At 38.5% G+C, this 23,169-nt stretch overlaps 2 protein-coding genes across 3 annotated transcripts; one reads left to right on the forward strand and one right to left on the reverse strand.

The window, feature by feature from the left end:
* The first annotated feature begins 11,071 nt into the window (after positions 1–11,071).
* Positions 11,072–13,123, forward strand: LOC139840438 (cysteine protease Amb a 11.0101-like). The gene is made up of 4 exons (XM_071830705.1): positions 11,072–11,516; positions 11,843–12,081; positions 12,681–12,818; positions 12,884–13,123. The coding sequence occupies exons 1-4, from the start codon at positions 11,072–11,074 to the stop codon at positions 13,121–13,123; spliced, it is 1,062 nt and encodes a 353-aa protein (XP_071686806.1).
* Positions 13,124–14,170: 1,047 nt separating this feature from the next.
* On the reverse strand, positions 14,171–22,791 carry LOC139840383 (autophagy-related protein 16). Of its 2 annotated transcripts, none has more exons than XM_071830654.1 (5): positions 22,711–22,791; positions 22,452–22,581; positions 21,461–21,642; positions 21,178–21,373; positions 14,171–15,401 (listed from the first exon to the last, which is right to left on the reverse strand). In XM_071830654.1, coding segments are annotated over exons 1-5 (1,533 nt in total). In that variant the 5' UTR covers positions 22,713–22,791; the 3' UTR covers positions 14,171–14,378. The 2 variants fall into 2 exon arrangements, with proteins under 2 accessions (XP_071686755.1, XP_071686756.1); XM_071830655.1 differs by having other exon boundaries at positions 22,702–22,714.
* Positions 22,792–23,169: the final 378 nt, after the last annotated feature.

Consider the following 23,169-nt stretch of genomic DNA (forward strand, 5'->3'; position numbering starts at 1 on the left):
CGATTGATTGATTATATGCTTGTGAAATAGGTACGTTACCTCGGAATTCAAGCTTGGTTTAATAATCACCGAAGGCATAAGGTGAGTGGAATAATTATGCGTACGTGTATATAATGTATTTATTTGTGTCGTATGAATGTGGCATTGTCGCGTTGCTTAAGACACCACATTGTAAAGAAGTGGATGTCGCGTTGTTTAAGACACCACATGGTAAAGAAGTGGATGTCGCGTTGTTTAAGACACCACAATGTATTGGAGTGGATGTCGCGTTGTTTAAGACACCACCCATCGTATTGAATGGCATGTGGAATCGTCGCGTTGTTTAAGACGCCACATTGGAAAGGGTGAGTGAGTCGCGTTGTTTAAGACATCACCCGGGGGATTAGTGACTACGCGTTGATTAAGTAGCACTAACGGATGTTATGAACTCCAACGGTCTTGTATGTACCGTTTCCCTTGTTCGAATTGGTTAACCAAGTTTGCGTGAGTTATGTATTGAAAGTATTTATTTATGAATCGTATGCTTTTGTATTATTAGCTACTTGTGGATTTGCGGTTTATGGTATATGCATAATATTGTTGCATGATTGTCGAATTGTTAAACCGAGTATGATGTTGTGTAAGTGATGCAAGTAAGTAGATTATATATGTGTATGTATAATTATTGTGCTCACTAAGCTTTGCTTACCCTCTCGTTGTTTACCTTTTTATAGGTTCGTGTGTGGATAAGGGTAAGGGCATTACCTTGGATTAAGTTTCCCGCTTTGATGATTAGGAAGCGCTTTTGGCTTTGGCTTGGAGTTTGACCGAGACTTGGGTAGTTTAACCCCAAACACCATGCTCGTTGTGTCGTTTGGCAATTAAACTTTTTGTGGTCGAAACTCTAATTTGTATTAAATTTGTATTTTTACACTTAGCGGCGTTTTGGGCACGTGTGGGCCCCACTTTGTAAAACTCGCTCAAACCTTAGTTATGTGCTAGTTTTACATATATTAATGTACGGTTAAAAGCGTTTTGGTTAAATGTGTCGGGAAGTCGCTCATCTTTTTCGCATTAAAGGCAACCGGCAACAGCCAGCTTTTGCGCGGCGCGCAAGCTGGGGCGCGCGGCGCGCAAACAGTCTTCCAGCAAAAAAAGTTTTTTTGTTTGGAATTTCGTCGTGTTTGGTCGGTTACGGTTTGGGTTGTTACAAGTGGTATCAGAGCATGGTCTAAGGGATTTAGGCGACTTGAGATAGGCGCCTAGACTTAGACTTTTGTGTGTGCATTGTGCGGGACTTGTAGGACTTTGGGTCGGACCGGGTCTTGGTTAGTACATAGGTTTATGTGAACTAATCATGCATTATTGGTTGTGTTGTATAGTAATCATCGAGCGAAATGGACATTGTACTAGCGCGTTAGCGCGACGTGCTCGCGTAGTAATGATTAGCTACCCTTACTACGGGTGCAAATCGTGTCAAACAAGCGATGTACGATGATCGTCGAGCGAGATGCGTATGGTCATGTCTTTCGTTTCGTTATTTAATCTATTCCGTTTTATAGAATGAGGACGCGAAACGGACACGACACCGAACTTGATAATGGGGGCACGAGCGAGGACCCCGAGTTCACGGCCAAGGTTGAGGCCATCTTTGAACGCCAAAAGGCGGAGTTTCGCGAGGATGTTAAGAAGATGTTTTTAGAGACGATTGACGAACACGTCGTCACTATGGTTAAGGAGCAAATTAAGATTTCTCTTCAAGAAGAAAATGTGGGAAGACGAGACTTTTTCTTCAAGAACTTTAAGGACGCTCAACCTCCTACTTTTGAGGGCGATAGGGACCCACTCAAGAGTGCCCGATTCATCTCCGATATGGAGGGGGCCTTCCGTACTTGTGAGTGTCCACCCGATAAGAAGACTAGGTACGGTTGTAGCATGTTAAGGGGTGACGCGAAATTGTGGTGGGATGCTAAGATCCAACTTTATGGTGAAGAACAATGTATGGACTTCACTTGGGATGAATTTAAAGCGGAGTTCTTCGATGAGTACCGAACTTCGGCCGATCTTACAAGGCTTAAGGACGAGTTACGCACCTTAAGGCAAGGGTCGATGGACTTGAACACTCTCAAATCCGTGTTCTTGTCCAAGACGCAATTTTGCCCGGAGTATGTCGGGAATGATAAAATGTTGAAAGAAGACTTCTATCGAACCTTGAATGACAGTTATCAAGAAAAGATTAGCGTAAATGTGGTAAAGAGCTTCGATGAGTTGTTTAATATGGCGAAAGGGTTTGAAGCGATTGTGTTGAGGAAGAGAAAGTTTGAAGGTTCTAGTCATTCAAATTTTTCAAGCAAGAAGTCAAACTTTTCAAAGAAGGGTGCAACCGAGAGTGTCGGAAGTGTCAAGAAGAGTGCGCCGGGAGAGTTTCGTTATACTTGCCATAATTGTGGGCGAAAGGGACATATGGCCCGTGATTGCACCAATCCCTCTACTACACCCAAGTTTACTTGTTTCAATTGCGGTAAAGAAGGGCACAAACGGCCCGAGTGTCCCGAGTTGCGTAATGATAATGCTAAGAGGATCGAGAAAGCGGCGGGTACGGCTAGGGGTCGTAATTATTTTATGACTAATGAAGAAGCTAAACAATCGAATGAAGTCGTTTCAGGTACTTTCATGGTTAATTCTAATCCGGCACGGATTCTTTTTGATAGTGGTGCTAATTTGTCTTTCGTATCTCCAAGATTTGTGCCTAAGTTAAATAAACCGCTAGCAAAGTTGAGCCGTCCGGTAGAAGTTGAAATAGCGGATGGCAAGACGGCGCTAGTGGTTGATGTGTGTAAAAATTGTCATGTTGTGTTTGGTGCCGAAAGTTTCGAAATTGATCTTATTCCGATGACCTTGGGTGATTTTGATGTTGTCATTGGTATGGATTGGCTCGATCGTTATAGAGCCGATATTGCATGCCACGATAAGTTTATTCGTGTAAAGACCCCAAGTGGGGGGGAGATGATTATTCATGGTGACAAACGAAGGAGATCGGTGCCGATATGCACTTTTGCTCGGGCACGACGTCACGTTGTTACCGGTGGTATGGCTTTCCTTGCTCATGTTGTCGACACTCGTAATGAGCCACCACCTATTCGTGAAATTCCGGTAGTTAATGAGTTTGAAGATATCTTTCCGGATGAGTTACCGGGTGTTCCGGCAGAAAGACAAGTAGAATTTCGCATCGAGTTGGTTCCGGGGGCTACCCCCATTGCTAAAACTCCTTATCGTTTAGCACCAACGGAGATGCAGGAGTTATTGAATCAAATTCAAGAATTGCTCGAGAAGGGTTTTATCCGACCGAGCGCTTCGCCATGGGGCGCTCCGGTCTTATTTGTGAAGAAGAAAGACGGTAGTATGCGTATGTGCATTGATTACCGCGAGTTGAATAAAGTGACGATCAAGAATCGTTATCCATTACCTAGGATCGACGATTTGTTTGATCAACTTCAAGGCGCAACGTATTTCTCTAAGATCGACCTACGGTCCGGCTATCACCAAATGCGGGTCCGTGAGGAAGATATTGAGAAAACGGCTTTCCGAACGCGTTACGGGCATTATGAATTTGTGGTTATGCCCTTCGGTCTTACGAATGCACCGGCGGCATTCATGGATCTTATGAACCGGGTGTGCCAACCTATGTTGGACAAGTCGGTTATTGTGTTCATTGACGACATACTAGTCTACTCGAAAAGTATGCACGAACATGAACGTCACTTGCGCGAAGTTTTGAAGACGCTGAGGAAGGAGAAGTTGTATGCTAAGTTCTCTAAGTGTGAATTTTGGCTAAGAGAGGTTCAATTTCTTGGTCACATTGTGAACGAAAGCGGTATCCAAGTGGATCCGGGGAAGATTGAGACGGTGAAGAGTTGGGGACGACCGACTACGCCCACGGAGATCCGAAGTTTTCTCGGATTGGCCGGTTATTATCGACGGTTTATCCAAGACTTTTCTAAGATTGCTTCTCCATTAACGAAGTTGACAAGGAAGAGTGCTAAGTTCAATTGGGAAAACGAGCAAGAAATTGCTTTTCAATTATTGAAAGAGAAGTTGTGTCAAGCTCCGGTGTTAGTGTTACCGGAAGGTGTCGAAGACATGGTGGTTTATTGTGATGCTTCTTTAAATGGGCTCGGGTGCGTTCTTATGCAAAGGGGTAAAGTCATTGCTTATGCCTCTCGACAATTAAAGGAACACGAAACGAGGTACCCGACTCATGATCTTGAAATGGCGGCGGTTGTGCATGCGTTGAAAATTTGGCGCCATTACTTGTATGGTGTCAAGTGTACGATATATTCGGATCATAAGAATTTGAAACATCTTTTTACTCAAAGAGATTTGAATTATCGTCAACGTAGATGGATGGATGTGGTGAAGGATTATGATTGTGAGATACTTTACCATCCGGGTAAGGCGAATGTGATCGCGGATGCGTTAAGTCGAAAGACTCAACATCCGGCGATACGTGTAGCATCGTTACGTTTGATTATCACTAATGACTTTCTTGAAAAGATGGGTGAAGACCAAATAGAGGCTTATGTTCACGATAAGCACGCGGAACAAATTGTGGGCCAATCGGAGTTCATTACAATGGGCCCGCGGGGTTTATTGTCGTTTCAAGGAAGGGTGTGGGTGCCCAAGACGGGTGATTACCGACGGGTGCTACTCGATGAAGCACATAAGTCGAAATATTCCATTCATCCGGGCGCGACGAAAATGTATCATGACTTGAAGAAAGATTATTGGTGGCCGGGCATGAAACGCGACGTTGTAAAATACGTTGAACGATGTGTTACTTGTTTGCAAGTTAAAGCCGAACATCAAAAGCCGTATGGTAATTTGCAACCGTTAGAGATCCCGAAATGGAAATGGGAGCACATTACCATGAATTTCATCACTAAATTACCTAAGACGGCGAGAACTCAATATGATTCGATTTGGGTTATAGTTGATCGGTTGACGAAAAGTGCTTTGTTTCTTCCCATTAAAGAAGCAATATCGTCGGAGGCCTTGGCTAAGTTGTTTATCAAGGAAGTGGTCTCGCGACATGGCGTTCCTATATCTATTATTTCGGATCGAGATACCCGTTTTACATCTCGGTTTTGGGAGAAGTTTCATGAGGACATGGGTACGCAATTAAAGTTGAGCACGGCGTATCATCCTCAAACGGACGGTCAAACCGAACGTACGAACCAAACTTTGGAAGATATGTTACGGGCGTGCATTATTGACTTCGGTGGTAGTTGGGACGAGCATTTACCCTTGGTGGAATTCTCGTACAATAATAGTTTTCATACTAGTATCGGGATGCCACCTTACGAGATGCTTTATGGCCGAAGGTGTCGAACTCCCATTTGTTGGGGAGAAGTGGGTCAAAGAGAAATCGGAAGTACCGATTTGGTTTTAGAGACGAATAACAAGATTGATATTATTCGGGAGCATTTGAAGAAGGCTCAAGATAGGCAAAAGTCGTATGCCGATAAACGTAGACGAACGATCGAATTCCAAGAGGGCGACATGGTTATGCTTAAGGTCTCGCCATGGAAGGGTATTATTCGATTTCGAAAACGGGGAAAGTTAGGTCCTCGGTTTATTGGACCGTTTAAAGTTTTAGCTCGTGTTGGTGAAGTTGCATATCGATTGGAATTGCCCGAAGAGCTTGCGGGGATCCATAACACGTTTCATGTTTCCCACCTCCGTAGGTGTCTTGCGGATGATTCTTCATGGATGCCTCTAGAAGAAATTGAGCTAAACAATAAGTTGGAATATGTGGAAGAGCCGATAGCTATACTGGATGAAAAGGTCAAACGGTTGAGATATAAAGAGGTTAGGACCTATAAGGTTCAATGGCGGCGGAATAAAGGTTCCGAGTTTACATGGGAACCCGAAGAGTTCGTGTTGGTTTATCTTCCCTCGTGTCATGCGGCGTGGATTGCGAGGACGCAATCCGAATAAGTGGGGGAGAGTTGTAAGACCCGTGTAATTATTGTACATAATGTTTGTATGTGTAATTATATGACTAGAGTTGTGGAGTTCATGTTTCATACATTTAAAAAGGGGAAAATCATTGCTGAACTGGGTCTGCGCGCCGCGCAGATGAGGCGCGCGCCGCGCAACGCGGCTGCCAGCTATTCCTTGTTTTTATTTAAATTTAAACGTGGGTATTTTGGTAAATTCACATCAAGGCCGAGTTTAATGCTTGGTTCAGTAGTTTGGGAGCTCATTTACTCCCTTGTTCACCAACCTTATCACCTCCCAATTTATTTTAGTGAGAGAGTGAGTTTTAGAGAGGGAAAGCTCACTTTGAAGAGGAAGAAGAGGGTTTCTTGCTAAAGTCCAAGTTCTAAAGTTGTTCATCTCGTCATTCGCTACATTTTGATAGTTGTGGTATGCCTTAACTTTCAATTCTTGTTTTGATTTCGTGTATGGGTTAGGGTTTGTGTGAAGATGAACATTAAGACCCATTTTTGGGTAAATTGGGTGTTCTTGGGTAAATTGGGTCATGTAGACTCAATTATGTGTAAGCTAGGGTTTTAAAGGTATTAATTGTTGTTATGAAACCCTAATTGGCTAATAATTTGCTAGAACACCTTAGGGAAGTGTAAATGGGTGTGATTTGGGTATAAATGACCCAAAATGGGTGTATTGACCTTTATTGAGTCAAACGGGTCAAAATGGACCAAGATTGGTTAACGTTAGTGTTTTGTGTTAAAATCTAGTGATTTAAAGTGTATGAAGGCCTTGAGTGCCAAGAGTTAGGGTTTTTGGTAAGAATGACCCAAATTAGGGTTAAGTGTCGAAATGGGTCAAGATGACCTAGGATGATGTGTGTTATGAGTTTAGGCCAAGTCGATTGATTGATTATATGCTTGTGAAATAGGTACGTTACCTCGGAATTCAAGCTTGGTTTAATAATCACCGAAGGCATAAGGTGAGTGGAATAATTATGCGTACGTGTATATAATGTATTTATTTGTGTCGTATGAATGTGGCATTGTCGCGTTGCTTAAGACACCACATTGTAAAGAAGTGGATGTCGCGTTGTTTAAGACACCACATGGTAAAGAAGTGGATGTCGCGTTGTTTAAGACACCACAATGTATTGGAGTGGATGTCGCGTTGTTTAAGACACCACCCATCGTATTGAATGGCATGTGGAATCGTCGCGTTGTTTAAGACGCCACATTGGAAAGGGTGAGTGAGTCGCGTTGTTTAAGACATCACCCGGGGGATTAGTGACTACGCGTTGATTAAGTAGCACTAACGGATGTTATGAACTCCAACGGTCTTGTATGTACCGTTTCCCTTGTTCGAATTGGTTAACCAAGTTTGCGTGAGTTATGTATTGAAAGTATTTATTTATGAATCGTATGCTTTTGTATTATTAGCTACTTGTGGATTTGCGGTTTATGGTATATGCATAATATTGTTGCATGATTGTCGAATTGTTAAACCGAGTATGATGTTGTGTAAGTGATGCAAGTAAGTAGATTATATATGTGTATGTATAATTATTGTGCTCACTAAGCTTTGCTTACCCTCTCGTTGTTTACCTTTTTATAGGTTCGTGTGTGGATAAGGGTAAGGGCATTACCTTGGATTAAGTTTCCCGCTTTGATGATTAGGAAGCGCTTTTGGCTTTGGCTTGGAGTTTGACCGAGACTTGGGTAGTTTAACCCCAAACACCATGCTCGTTGTGTCGTTTGGCAATTAAACTTTTTGTGGTCGAAACTCTAATTTGTATTAAATTTGTATTTTTACACTTAGCGGCGTTTTGGGCACGTGTGGGCCCCACTTTGTAAAACTCGCTCAAACCTTAGTTATGTGCTAGTTTTACATATATTAATGTACGGTTAAAAGCGTTTTGGTTAAATGTGTCGGGAAGTCGCTCATCTTTTTCGCATTAAAGGCAACCGGCAACAGCCAGCTTTTGCGCGCTCGCCAGCACAGTCTTCCAGCAAAAAAAATTTTTTTGTTTGGAATTTCGTCGTGTTTGGTCGGTTACGGTTTGGGTTGTTACACCCGTCAACTTTTTCAATATGTAATCTTTTGTCTTATTAGATTCAAATTTGTATGAAATAGCCTTGGTCGAGCTACCATTGATTATTGAACCCGAAGCATAAGGGGGATCAAACCACGGTCCGTGAAATCCTGAAAAAATCCTTTCCAGTTGTTGTCCAAATTGCCCACTTCATTTTCATCTCGAAGCACAAACGATCTGTTATACTTCTTCGACTTTCACTTACCAATCTTTATACGAGGTTGCAAAGTTCCACAATTGTTTATAAAAAAAAAAATTTTAAAAATATTTAATTCGTCTTAAACATTGTTTCAATAGTTATAATTAGAATGCGCACATTCACAACTGCTACAAACTTTTATTAAATGAATAGTAACATGTATTGTGACGGAAGTGATGGTCGTAAAGAACCCAGCGACGGCAGTAGCGATGGTGGTGGCTAACTCCGTAAGTGTTGTCGAATCAATTTTTTATTTCGTGATTTTCTTTCATCCCTTTCCTTTTCTGACGATTGTTTTATTTACTTGCGAGGTTGGAATGTTATATTAAAACGACAACCATGATTTAGGGATATTATAATTTAGGGTCTTGAAAACTCTAGATAATTAATTGAAGGGGAATCATAAAAAGAAATTAAAATTAGGGCTAAGTCAATGTGAAAACTGAAAGGAGAACTGTATCCTCGCGTGCTTTACATATGTCAAATTTTAACGTAAAAAGTTTAAAGGGCTTTAGAGATAGGGATCATCAGTGATTCAAATGGAAACCACGGGCCATCGTTGTCGGTAAAAAAACACTCCATGTTTACAAGATATGATAAACATAATGAAAAGTTGAAACATAGGAACATGGATCTAATAACTGAAAGTCATGACCCTCGTTTTTTTTAGTTGAGAAAGACTTGAATCTTCATTTAACTTTAGAACATCTCAAAATATTATATAGTGGACAATAATTATGGACGACGGGAGTAGTATAGTGTATATAGAAGAACTGAAGAAGAATAAGAAGCATCCGATTCGAAATTTGATTGGAGTTTTATATGAAGAATAAGAAACGTCCGATTGGAAATTTGATTGGAGTTTTATATGAAATAGACTATTAGGGATTTGTGTAATAATGGTTTTATGCTTACTTTTATAACGTATTGTTTCTTTTATATGAAGAAGAATAAGAAGCGTCCGATTAGAAGAACCGGTGGTGTTTCTTTTTTGATTTTTTTTAGTGGAATGCTCATGTGAGATTTTAATTTTAATTTTTATTTTTGTTTGAATTATTATTATTTTTATTATTATTATTACTATTTTTACTAATTATAAAAGATTAAATTTTTTTTGAACATCACTTGTATTAAAACACAAACACGGTTACATTTTTTTTAAACTAAATATTTAACACAAATCGGGTGTAGTTCCATAGGCCATTTGACGTATGGCCGCTGTACACTTTTGGAGAATTGTCAAACTTTGACGGTCGGTTGCATCGGGACGTTCCCTAAAATACATAAATAATCAGGAATATCGGTACTAGTAAAGTTAGATATACCTTCAACAATTCGAAGAAATAATTGACGACTCATTCGAAAACGTCTCTTAAAATCTTTTTCTGGATACACCGGTGATTCCGCAAAATAATCATTGTATAACCTTATAGCCGCATCTTTAAGATCCCTAGGAATATAAACTCGGGTTCGAGGGACTCGCGAACTACTAGCCTCTCCCTTGACTTCTTCTTCCGTTAAACTATTAACAAAACTAACAATTTTTTTCATAATCGGAATCATTAATAAGAAACTCCAGCATTTTGTATGTTTTATCCATTGTGAAAAATAAAATTGTATGTAATTTGATAAGAAAATAAGAATGAAAGGAAGAGTTGTGTGTATAAAATTAATAGATAGGTATATATATACATACAATTAAAACTGAGTTTTGTTTTAATCAACAACGGCTATTTGATCAAGTCCAACCAGAAATCGCCAGGTGGAAGAAATGACCGTTGCTTGCTGTGTTTAAATCGAACGAACGCATGGGAAACGCCATGAAGTGACACACCGAGTAAATCTCTAGGCGACTACTTGTTTTGTGGATAACTTGAGTCATCGCGAGTAAATCTAAATAGTTACGAGGAGGGGATTAATATATTCATCTTTTAGGTCGACTAGATTTTAAACTCCTAAATATAATGTGCTGCTAGCTTGTTTAGAAAATGTTATTGACCACTTGGGCATTGACTAGCTGGAGCATCTCGGACATAATTCTCCGGTCATAGTTTTCATGTTTAACTGCAAATGTCAGTGATATAACCAGAGGCGTCTTTGGGCAAAAGCAAAGTGGACAATCGCCTAGGGCTCAAAATTTTGAAGGGCCCAAAGTTTTAAATATATATCTACTTTTCTCTAATTTTTCGATTAAATTAAATAAAAATGTCAATCTAAGTTATAGTACTATAATTTTAAATAGTTAAATACATTGTAAGTAAGTAATGAATACAAAATTTTAAGTATTGAAAAATCTATACGAGTTAAAAAATTTAACTAGTATGAGGACCCATATTTTATTTTCGCCTAGGGCTATCAAATTGTCGACCGTGGATATAACACACACACACACTATATATATATATATATATATATATATATATACACACACATATATGCATATAATTAAAAAGGTAATATATAGTTATGCATACATATGTATATATTATATAGATCGACTTTAGGTGACATTCGTTCAAAACCGATCAATATGCATGGCCACAATTCTATTCACACCATCATATCACCATTAATCGTACACCTGACTCGATCTAAATTTCCCCGGCCAATTCAAGATCCTAAAAGTAAGGAATGAGAAAACTTACATTTCTATTTTTAGAAGAAAAAAAACATCATTAAATATGTGTCTACAGATCATAACAGTTCCCATATTGATAAAATTCACCTACATGATCAAAGTTGAATCCACTTTCCTGTAAACAAATAGTTTTTGCAACCACAAATATTCCAACAACTAAAGCCAGAAAAACATGGAATTCAATAACTTTATTATTTTACTTGCACTTTCTTTAGCTTTGATTTTAGGCATTGCGGAGAGCTTCGTATACCATGAAAAAGAACTTGAAACGGAGGAAGGATTGCAGGGGATGTACGATAGATGGCGGAGCTACCATAAAGTAGAGGGAAAAAGAAACCCCGAGCGGTTCAATGTGTTCAAGTACAATGTCCAAAATATTCATAGCAAAAACAAGATGAATTTGCCATATAAGTTGCAGGTTAACAAGTTTGCTGACTTGAGTACGCATGAAATTGCCACCAAGTATACTAACACAAAGCTTGAACATTTATTCGCCCTTCAAGGAAAACGTAAACCGACAAATTTTTTATACGCAAACGAGACTGATATCCCAAAAGAGATTGATTGGAGGAACCAAAATGCTGTCACCCCTGTCAAGGATCAAGGAGACTGCGGCGGTAACATTCTTTTAATACTCCATCCGTCCGATAAATATTGTATTGTTTGATTTTTTGTTGAATTTAACAGATTGTCTAATTTAACCTTCATTTAATAAGCTATTTAAATTTAAATTAATGAAAGTTGTTATAAAGCGTAATTAATAAATCAGTTATCATATTGAATGTCACATTTCCAATAATAAAAAGGACATAATATAATAAACAAAACGGATTAAGGTGGGTAGTCTTTTTGGAACGGAGGGATGACTAATTTATTACGACAGTCTGTTTTAACTTTTAACCGAATACTGTAATGTAATTGTGGATCTCAACCATATATGCAGCTGGTAGTTGGGCTTTTGCGGCTGTAGGCGCAGTGGAAGGAATAAACGCGATTAGAACAGGGAAACTTGTAGGGTTATCAGAACAACAACTCATAGACTGTGATATTAAAGGAAAGGATAATGGATGCGTTCAAGGTCATCATGACGCCGCAATGCAATTCATCAAGGAAAATGGAGGTATAGCAACCGAAGAGAGCTACCCTTTCGTTGGAAAACAAGAAACCTGTGATGCAGCCAAGGTATATATTATTTAACCATATTCCGATTCGCAATTTCCACGTTATGAAACTAAAACAGGTAAATAGATAAGGTCCTCTTTGTTGACCCTATCTACGACAAACCAAAACATGTAAACGGATAAGGTCTTCTTTGTCGAGTCTACCTACGAAGGGCGAGTATATATATTAACTCAGATGTACATAGTCTAATTAATAGGGTTATTCTTTAAATGTTCTTTTAATTTATTGACCGGACCGTCTCATAAATTTAAAAGTGAAGTTCGAGACAAAGAAAATAGACCCTTATAACGTTAAACTTTTGAATACATATAAACATATAATGCTACTAAGGTATTTGATAAACGAATTTTCATAATTTAGATTATTTGATAAACGAATCTCGTGATTTAACTTATTTGATAAATGAATTTTTCTGATTCAGTTGTTTGATGAATGAATTTCGTGATTCGATTTATGAAAAAATATATAAATGAATTGATTAACATATACGGAGTAGGAGTTTGAAATTTGGGCCTATTAGAATTTTAGACTTTGTTCAGTTGTACACTTTGCATATGTTCTGGAGACGCCTCTGCTAACCACCCAGTGTTTTGATGCAGTTTGGACGTCAGTCAGTAACGATTGATGGTGAGGAGAAAATCCCTCCGAATAATGAGGAAGCATTTATGAAAGCAGTTGCGCAACAACCAGTAGCTATTGGCATGGTGGCTGCCGATGATTTCGCATTTTATAAAGAGGTAACACAAATTGTCCTTGGAATTAGGTCATTGATCACTCGCTGACTAGATCTCGTTTCTTACAGGGAGTTTATAGCGGACCATGCGCAAACTGTCCCGCCAATCACGTTATGTTAGTTGTCGGATTCGGTGAGACACCCGACGGAAAGAAGTACTATATTGTGAAGAACTCATGGGGAGAATGGTGGGGAGATAAGGGCTATATGCTTATGGAAAGAGCAACAAACCCTGAGGGACTATGTGGCATGTATAGACTTGCTCATATTCCTTTGAAGAGCCCTGACACACAAAATATTGAACTCTAGATTCACGTAACAGCAACATTACTCAATTCTACCGAGGCGAGGTAGGAGGTAGACATTTATATTGTTATTCGAAGATAAACAGATTGCTTTAAAGAAGGAAGAAATTGAAGACAAACTCGGGATACTACAATAAAATGAATAAGGACATTTACACGTTGCAAAGTGTCATCTAAGGCCTACTTAGCTTATTGCTTTAGGTTCAAGCAACACTTTAGCAAGTGTAACAGTTTTTTTTTTTTTTTTTTTTTTTTTTTTAATCATAATCATCAAGTGTGACAACCTTTTACCTATCATGTATCACATAATAAGTGCAATATGAAATAACACTAGTTCTTTTATTTGTGGCTGATTTGCAACACTATGTTCATTATTGAAATTAAAGTTCTTACAGACTATCGTCAATTTGTCATGCTTGGAAATCAATGGATATCATTTATATCCATGATTTATGAGGTTTCAATATACTAAAGGTCATACCAACATAACAATCAGTTAACAGTTTCAGTTAATAGTTTTGTGATACCCGTTGCTTTAGAAGTTAAGACTCGTCATGTAAAAACCTTTGTTAAAATGAGCGTAGGTTCAAGTCCAACTTTTAAAAAAAAAAAATTACAACACTTGACAAAATGGGATAATACTTAATCCTGGCACATGATGAGAGTATTCAGGTGAGAAATTTTACAAACATCCGATTCCTACATGATAACTTTGGTGGATTCCAAAAGAAACACAACATTTGAGTGTTGTCAATCTACACCTTTTGACACGATCAACAGCATCACAATCTACAATACACTACTAAATTTTGAACCTAACCCCTCCCATAATTAATCAATCAATAATTAATAATATAATAAATTATAAATACATGATGGTTTAACCAATATGATTATGAATTTATGATCATTGATAGTAAAAAAAAAATAGTATTAAAAATACTTTGAATTTAGCCTAGAATAACTCTTAACTTTCTTACAAAACTATCATTTTTCACCAATAAACATAAAACACAATTAGTTTAATTAATTATTGATAATTAATAATAGTTTGAAAAAGAATTTCGGGTAACAATGTGTTGGCATAAGACTCCAAGACTCCTGTGGAATTTTAGTAAGAATTTCAAACAAAGCTTCATGCTACAGCTAACAATCGAAAAACAAAACAATCAGCTAAGCAAAACACGCACATATGTAACGAATTGACTGACGAAACAAGTAATGTACAAACTAATTACATGTTGATATATGGTAAGTCATCATTTCCAGATGCAAATGACACCATTTTTGTCTGTCGTAGCTAAAGGTTTTCCAAGACCACTCCAAGAACAACACAATACCGAAGATGCATGTTCCTTAAGCGTGCTGACTATATTACCATTCGAAACAGACCAAACATGAACCGAACCATCAACAGATCCAGAAGCAACATAATTGTCATCAGCACTTATACAAGATCTGCTCCAATTAGATGCAACTCTGTTCTCACTAGCTCTAAATGTCCTCAACACTTCAAGTGTCCTTGTATCAAACAAATTATGCAAATTATCTCTTCCACTTGTCAATATCGAGTTACCGTTTCTAGATAACGAAATAGACGTCACAGCAAGAGAATGTGCAGCAACTTCACTTAACAATTTCCCTGACTGCATATCCCATAATCTTAAATGCCCATCAACATGACCCGAACAAATCGTCTGCCCATCTGGGCTAAAAGACAACGCATTACAATTACTTGGAAAAATAATCGTGTTAACACAATAGCCTTTATTAAGATCCCACACTTTAATGGTGCGGTCATAACCAGAACTGACAACATGGCGGCTTGAGGATCTGCTTACATCAACAGCACATACTTTATCTTTATGACCCGTGAGAGTATGTCTAACCCGACCCGAATTCGCATCCCATACATAGAGATTATTTGAACTACTTGCTGCTATTACATTTTTGTTATCATGAGTAATGGTGAGATCAAGAACAGAACCTAAACAGCCGTTGTAGGTTCTAGTTAACTGACCGGTGATTGAGTCCCACATTTTAACAGTATGGTCCTGGCCCCCGCTGACCAATTTAGCAGAACTGTTTTCGAAAACTATAGCCGCACAGCCTCCATTATGAGCTGTTATTCTGTGACTGCAGGTTTTGGGCATGGTTGTTTCGACGTAGTACTCTGCACCTTCTTCGCTTTGGCGGACCACACCGTCCACTTGTTGCCTAGCAAGTTGTTCCAGACCACTGGCTTTGAGCTTATCAAGCATGTCTTCATATAAAGCATTGGCCTGATAAAGAAATAAATACATATTTCCACATGTTAATTGAATGTATAACTACAAAACATACGGAAAATATTCATGAGCTGTAACATAGAATTGACAACGTAAGATACGTATTATGTTCATAAAAGGTAACACAAGACTAATTTATCACATTTAGGGGAACGTTAAATGGAAAAATTGCCACACAATTAAAAAGGTAGGGCAATATCCAATATCCAAATTTGATGATATTAGTTGCAAAATTGCAGTTCTTTTGTCTATGTTCCATCAAATGTAAGAATTTGAACCCTATTAGACAACTACTTATATTGTAATATAGCATTGTAATCATAGTTTAGGGATTGTTAATGTAAGTATACCTTCTATAAATAGAAGGTCTCATGTATTGGTATAACACACAAATACAAGAACACAGTTCTCTCTTTCTCTCTTATAGTTAATATGGTATCAAGAGCTGTAAAGGCCTAAGTCCGGCAACAATTCCGGCAACCAAGCTATTTTCCGGCAACAATTCCGGCAAAAAAAAAAAAAACTGACCTTAAAAACTCGTAGTATGCTCTGTGGTTGCAGCCTTGCCTGAACCTTCACATCAGAAACAAGGCTTTCGGGTCATAACACCCAAACCTGTCATCACACAAACCCACCGCCATGATCTTCAGTGAAGAAAATGTAACTGAAGATCAACTACCTCAAATCAGCGAAAATTACAAACTCCACTAAGTTCGGAACTATAATCCGAATCAAAACCATAATTTTCAGCCTCAAAGAACACCAAAAGTAGCCGGATATTTTCCGATCTTTTTTAGATCTAGCCCGATCCAGCTTAAATCAGGGAAAACGGCCAACACCATTAGCTTCGGAATCAAATTCCGACCTAACCCTGAATTTTTTAGAATTTTTTTTCGGTCACTGTTCATCTCCGGCACCACTGTTCACCGACGCCGTCAGCCACTGTTCATCGCCGTCGGCCACTGTTCATCGCCGGTTTCTTTCTTTTTGGTTCTGTTTTGGAAAGGAACTTGGAAAGAGTAAAAAAAAAAACTCCTTAGTTAAAACTCTCTCCCCCTCCTTTTATATATTAAAAAAAAAATATAAAAAACAAAAAAAAAATATAAAAAAAAATATAAAAAAAATCTTTTATCTATTTCTGAAAATGGCAATGCTAGCTACCTTTACTCCAACAGAGAAAGCCGCACACAGCTCTCACAAATTTGGTTTCGCCTTATCTCCCACGAACTATGGTTACTGGAAGACAATGGTTCAACCATTCTTCGTCACCAACAAATTATTTGACTATATTGATGGCACAATCCCTTGTCCACCTAAAAATGTCCCATCAACGATCCCGTCATCAGAAAAAGATGAAGAAACACAGTCTCAAACCCCAATTACATTAATTGGGTCTCTAATGATGCTCATATAAGAATGCTCCTCACACTTTCTCTCGAAAATACACTTTGAAAACCCAGCTCCTCAGACTACAGATGAAGCCAGATGAAACAACCGCAGACTACTTAACTAGGACTCAAGAATACGATGTTGCGCTCGCTAACATAGGCGAAAAGATGAAAGAAAAAGATTTGGTGATGCTAGTTATATCAGGACTACGAGAGGAATACAACGGTTTAAAATCAAGCCTTCTGGGCCGCGAAAAGCCTCCTACCTTTGTAGACCTTCATGGCCTGCTATCAGACCACGACTATATGATCAAGAAATCTGTACCCGACATTCCTTCAGCTCAAGCATTCACGACTAGCACACAAAGTCGCAATTCAACAGCTCCTAATAATGTCTTGCCCGCTTCACAAACAGATCAGCTTCAAGCCGTACAATTGCATTTATCTCAACTTGGACTCCAAGCTCAACTTGCCCATACACCGGCTTCACAAGCCATGTACACTAACCGATCTGGCAATAACCGTGGTCGTGGACGTGATTACAGACGTGGACGAGGCAACTATAACAACAGAAATCAAGCAAGTAATCGAAATTCATTTAACTGGGCTTCTAATCAAAACACAGTTTTTGGCACATGCAACAGGTGTGGGATTGGGCACATCCCATCTCAATGCCCTAATCGTAACCCTGCTACTATGAGACGACAGTCACCTTCAGCCAACTTTATAGACTATCGCTCCCAAGCGTCAACCTCTTGGATCCCAGACACAGGCTCTAGTCACCATGTTGCTCCAGACCTATCCAACTTTGGCAACTCCGAGGTCTACTACGGTGAGGACAATCTTCATGTTGGCAATGGTAAGGGTTTACCCATTCTACACGTTGGTTCCTCACAATTTTCGTCTCCAAACAAAACTTTTTCCCTCAAAGACATACTTCATGTCCCTGAAATAAAACATAAATTACTTTCTGTACAAAAGTTTTGTCTTGATAACAATGTGTATTTTGAATTTCACTCAACTTTCTTTGCTGTGAAGGACAAGATTACACACACTACCCTCCTCACGGGTCCAAGTAATGGTGGTCTTTACTCATTCCATCTTCCTCAGTCTTCACCAGTTCACAAAATAGCATTCTCCACTACCCGTACATCTTCAATTACATGGCATCAAAGACTCGGACATCCACATCCACAACTGTCGAAGTCCATGTTATCTAAATATCATTTGCCTTTACAAAATAAGTTTACAACCACCTTCTGTGATTCATGTAATGTTGGAAAATCCTCTAAACTTAATCTATTACCATCTACTTATAAAAGTTCGCACATTCTGGATTTAGTCTTTTGTGATGTATGGGGACATGCGCCTGTTACCTCCTTTGATGGTCACAAATACTTTTTGCTGTGTGTTGATCACTTTTCACGATTTATGTGGTTTTTTCCATTAAAACTCAAATCTGATGTTTACGCCACCTTTAAGCAATTTGTGGCAATGGTTGAACGACAATTTCAGACCAAACTCAAATCTGTCCAAACTGATTGGGGAGGTGAATTTAGAAATCTCTCTCAATTCTTTTCTCCACTAGGCATCAATCATCGTCTTTCCTGTCCTCATACAAGTGAACAAAATGGTTTGGTTGAAAGACGACATCGTCATGTTGTTGAAACCGGTCTTACTCTACTCGCTCAATCACATGTACCACAACGTTTTTGGCATTTTGCTTTTGGAACTGCAGTATATCTTATCAATCGAATGCCATCCAGAACAAACTCAGCAACCTCACCCTTTGAACATGTGTTCAAACATAAACCTGATTTTTCATTTCTTCGAGTTTTTGGGTGCCAATGCTACCCTCATCTTCGTTCATACAACCAACACAAAATGGATTTTCGATCTACGCCTTGTGTATTTCTTGGTTACAGTACTGCCCATCATGGCTATCGATGTTTCGACCCAAAGTCAGATCATATTTATATAGCCCGTCATGTTCGATTCAATGAGCAATCTTTTCCTTTTAAACAATCTGATACAACCATTTCTACACATCCAGTCAATCCCTACATCACTAAATATCCAAATCCTACCTCACAAACTAAAGATTCACCTTCCACCGTTCCTAAAACACATTCTGTCCCACCAGAACCACAAAATACCACCACTACACCGCTTGGAAACGGCACGATCAAACCACCAATCATTCACACATATCATCGTCGCTCCAAAACCTCCTCATCACCACTTAAACAAAGTCACAACCAACTACCTCAGACTACTGCTACTACTACCACCACTTCCACAAACACTGAGCCACCTCCTCGTTCTCGACCAGCCAATCTTCGCCCCAATCCTAAACAAATCCGCCAACATAAAGCCACCTCCTATCATACAAGAGGTCCCTCGTCCGATACTGAACCAGCAAACTTTACCATTGCTAACAAAGATCCTCACTGGCGTAAAGTCATGACTGAAGAGTATTCAGCGTTAGTGCGGAATGGTACTTGGTCACTAGTACCTCGTGTTCCAAATTCTAATGTCGTTGATTGCAAGTGAGTATACAAATTAAAACGGGATCAAACAGGGGCAGTACAACGCTACAAAGCACGTTTAGTTGCTAAAGGGTTTCGACAACAACCAGGCATCGACTATCAGGAAACATTTAGCCCCGTTGTAAAATCAACAACCATTCGTGTGGTTCTCTCCTTGGTTGTGTCTCAGAAATGGTCCCTCAGGCAACTTGATGTACAAAATGCCTTTTTACATGGTGATCTTCATGAAACAGTTTATCTACAACAACCACCGGGATTCGTCAATTCAGCTACACCGAATCATGTGTACCTCCTTCACAAAGCCTTATATGGATTAAAGCAAGCACCTAGAGCATGGTTTCATCGACTCTCTACGGCACTTCATTCTCTTGGATTTCATGGGTCGAAAACGGATACTTCCTTATTCATCTACTCTAGTGGGAACACTCTTCTATATATGCTTGTGTATGTTGATGACATTATTTTAACAGGGAACGATACAAAAGAAATAGATAGGGTGGTACAAAGTCTAAGCCGCTCATTTGCTGTTAAAGACATGGGTAACTTATCTTATTTTCTAGGGATTGAAGTCACAAGGAATGGTAATGACATGATTCTATCACAACGCAAATACATCCGTGAACTTTTGGAACGTGCCGACTTATCTAATGCTAAACCAGTTTCATCTCCGATGACAACCAACGCCAAACTTGCTCTTGGTGATAGTGCAACATTTGACAACCCTGTTCAATACCGTCAAATTGTAGGTGCCCTTCAATACGTTACATTGTCTCGACCGGACATCACTTTCGCAGTCAACAAAGTCTGTCAGTACATGCATTGTCCCACGATAAATCACTGGTCAGCAGTTAAACGAATTCTCCGTTACTTACAAGGCACTGCCAATTATGGTTTACGATTTATGCACGACTCCGGAACTGTGCTTCATGCCTATACTGATTCAGCATACAACTCGCTGACTAGCTTCTCTGATGCTGACTGGGCAGGTTGTCCAGATGACCGTCGATCCACGGGAGGATATGCTATATATCTTGGTTCAAACCTAGTATCATGGTCAGCCCGAAAACAAAAGACTGTCTCTCGATCCTCAACAGAATCTGAATACAAGGCCCTAGCTGACACGGTTGCAGAACTAACATGGCTTCAAGATCTATTACGTGAACTTCGCGTTCCTGTTAAATCGGTTCCTACCTTATGGTGTGATAACCTTGGCACTACGTATCTCTCAGCTAACCCAGTCTTTCATGCACGTACAAAACATGTAGAAGTTGATTTTCACTTTGTTCGAGAAAGAGTTGCTCAACAAAAACTTTCAGTTCAGTTTATAACTACTGATGATCAGATTGCTGATATCTTCACCAAGCCATTGTCCTCACCAAGATTTCTCCAGTTACGATCCAAGCTACAGGTTGTTACCCGACCTTAGCTTGCGGGGGAATATTAGACAACTACTTATATTGTAATATAGCATTGTAATCATAGTTTAGGGATTGTTAATGTAAGTATACCTTCTATAAATAGAAGGTCTCATGTACTGGTATAACACACAAATACAAGAACACAGTTCTCTCTTTCTCTCTTTCTCTCTTATAGTTAATAAACCCACGTCACCTTTTTGGGCAAAGCCCCCTAAAAGATAACCTCAAGTTTATAAAAAATGAAGAATACTGAGAGAAATAAATATGAAGAGATCACATTAAAATTGGGATGGGATATCAATAAGAAATGAATTTCAATATACAGTCAACTTAGATAAGGACTGTTTTATGTATTATGTAATACAAATCCAAGTATATAAGCAAATATAAAGCTATTAATGTAATTAAATTATACCTCATTAAGGCGTTCAGCATCCTGCATTTTCTGCAGCATCCATCGGTCAATCAATGTCTTGTTTTCAGCTTCCGCGTTAATGGCTCTAGTTCGCATATCTTCATATTGAGATTTGAGAGACTTATTCTCACCGATAAGCAATTCTACAGCTTTAGTCTTTTCTTCTAAGAGTGCTGCCAACCGAGAACATTCGTCCCTGCAGATAAGCACAGTTTTTTACAATACTGTTGTAAACTAAAGCTGCTTTTACCATTACATTCACACATAAGGGAATAAAAGGTACCTTGCTTGTGAAAGATCATTCTCAAGTGTAGGAATTAAAGCTTCCTTTTCTTGAACTAAAGACTTTGCAGCTCGTGACTCAGCAACTTCCACCACAAGCTGCTCGGATAATCGAGATTGAGCTTTATAACACTGCTGAAGCTCCAATTCAAGAGTTTCTGCTTTTTCCTTCCATTCTGAACCCTTCATTATGCATATAGACATTAAATGATGGATATCAAATCCATGTTCAACTATTATATACAGCAGCATAAGATACTGTAAAAGGCAAGTACATGGGGGCATAGACTTATGAGGCAGTTCAGCATCTTAGGTAAACACTCGATTAGTTCAAGACTAACAAGGTTAAATTTCTTAAAACAGTTTCAATTTACATCAGTCAAACACCAGAGTGAAACAGATACAAAACAGGACATCAATTTCAGTGTGAAGCAACATAACAACCAGACACCTATATGCCACTGATCCTAACCTTTCTGTTTATCACCTTCTTATTTCCTTCAAAATCATAACAATAGCATTAAAGAGGTGTTTGGGATTGCATTTTAGACATGATTATCTTATTAGTATTGTGTTAACAAAACACAAATATCAGAAGATAGTGTTTGCCAACATAGTGATTATATACGTTCTGTTAGGGAAAACACAATTTGGAAAAGCAGGTTGGGACATGCTTTTTCAAAGAACAAAAGCAATTTTAAAGCATGCAAATCCATCTACCCTCTGAATCAGGTACTACAGAAACATCTTCCAATTTAAACGTCCTCAAAATCATAGTAAAATTGATAACTTTGATCAACACAACCTTCTAGAAGATTGATTACAGTAAACCTATTCTTGATGACATTGTATAATACAACCACATGATTCTCAGTAACTACCTAATAATATACAATAATCTATATAAATTTAAACAGATAAGAAAATGATTGAATTAATGATTGAATAAACTAAACTTCTGGAATACACGCAGTAATAGATTGCAGTATAACCTGAGTGGCAATAGGTTTAGAAATTGCTTCATAAGCCGGTCCATGAGCTCCTTCTTCAAGTAAATGCCGTTTTCGTAACGATTTTAACGCATGTTTTATTGCTTGATGAATCGCAATTTCGTCTTCTGACCTAAATAAATAATGAATTAGCGTGAGCACAAATAGTGTATCATAATTCTTTAATTCATAGTTGCGCAAAAGAATTACGGAAGAATATGTTCGAATAAACCCTAAATCAATGATTACTTACATGATGATGATGATGATGATGATGATGATGATGAATTTGATATTTAGGTTTTAGCGGTTGTTTGATGATTCTGATGAATGAAGGTTTTCTTAAAAGGGGGGATTGAAAATTTTTGAAGAGGAGGAATTAGGGTGACGTGCCGGTTAGTATCAACAAATACAATCAAGACGCATCGAAAAGGCCTCCTAGTTTTTTTATTATAAAAATTAAAATTAAAATTAAAATTAAATTAAAATTAAAATTAAAATTAAAATTAAAATTAAAATTAAAATTAAAATTACATACCCAATGGAGTTGAAATTTAAACATTACTCCTCAAAGACAATTGAATGTCATAGCATTTTTTTTTTTTTTTTTTGACATCACTTTGGGATCAATCAAAGATTCAAAGGGGACTAAACCACTCACGCATTCATCTCGCGTAATTGCATAACCCGCCCCCAACTACTGTCCTGGAGGTAACCGGAT

Source organism: Rutidosis leptorrhynchoides, chromosome 4 (assembly GCF_046630445.1).
Source record: "Rutidosis leptorrhynchoides isolate AG116_Rl617_1_P2 chromosome 4, CSIRO_AGI_Rlap_v1, whole genome shotgun sequence".
NCBI lineage: Eukaryota > Viridiplantae > Streptophyta > Magnoliopsida > Asterales > Asteraceae > Rutidosis > Rutidosis leptorrhynchoides.

Bases quoted from the DNA above. Each gene is read 5' to 3' on its own strand.
- LOC139840438 (XM_071830705.1), top strand. From the start codon at position 11,072: ATGGAATTCAATAACTTTATTATTTTACTTGCACTTTCTTTAGCTTTG. The intron at 12,082-12,680 runs GTATATATTATT...GTTTTGATGCAG, and splicing joins AAACCTGTGATGCAGCCAAG to TTTGGACGTCAGTCAGTAAC. The intron at 12,819-12,883 runs GTAACACAAATT...CGTTTCTTACAG, and splicing joins ATTTCGCATTTTATAAAGAG to GGAGTTTATAGCGGACCATG.
- LOC139840383 (XM_071830654.1), bottom strand. The intron at 21,374-21,460 runs GTACCTTTTATT...GCTTATCTGCAG, and splicing joins AATGATCTTTCACAAGCAAG to GGACGAATGTTCTCGGTTGG. The intron at 15,402-21,177 runs GTATAATTTAAT...TTTCTTTATCAG, and splicing joins ATGCTGAACGCCTTAATGAG to GCCAATGCTTTATATGAAGA.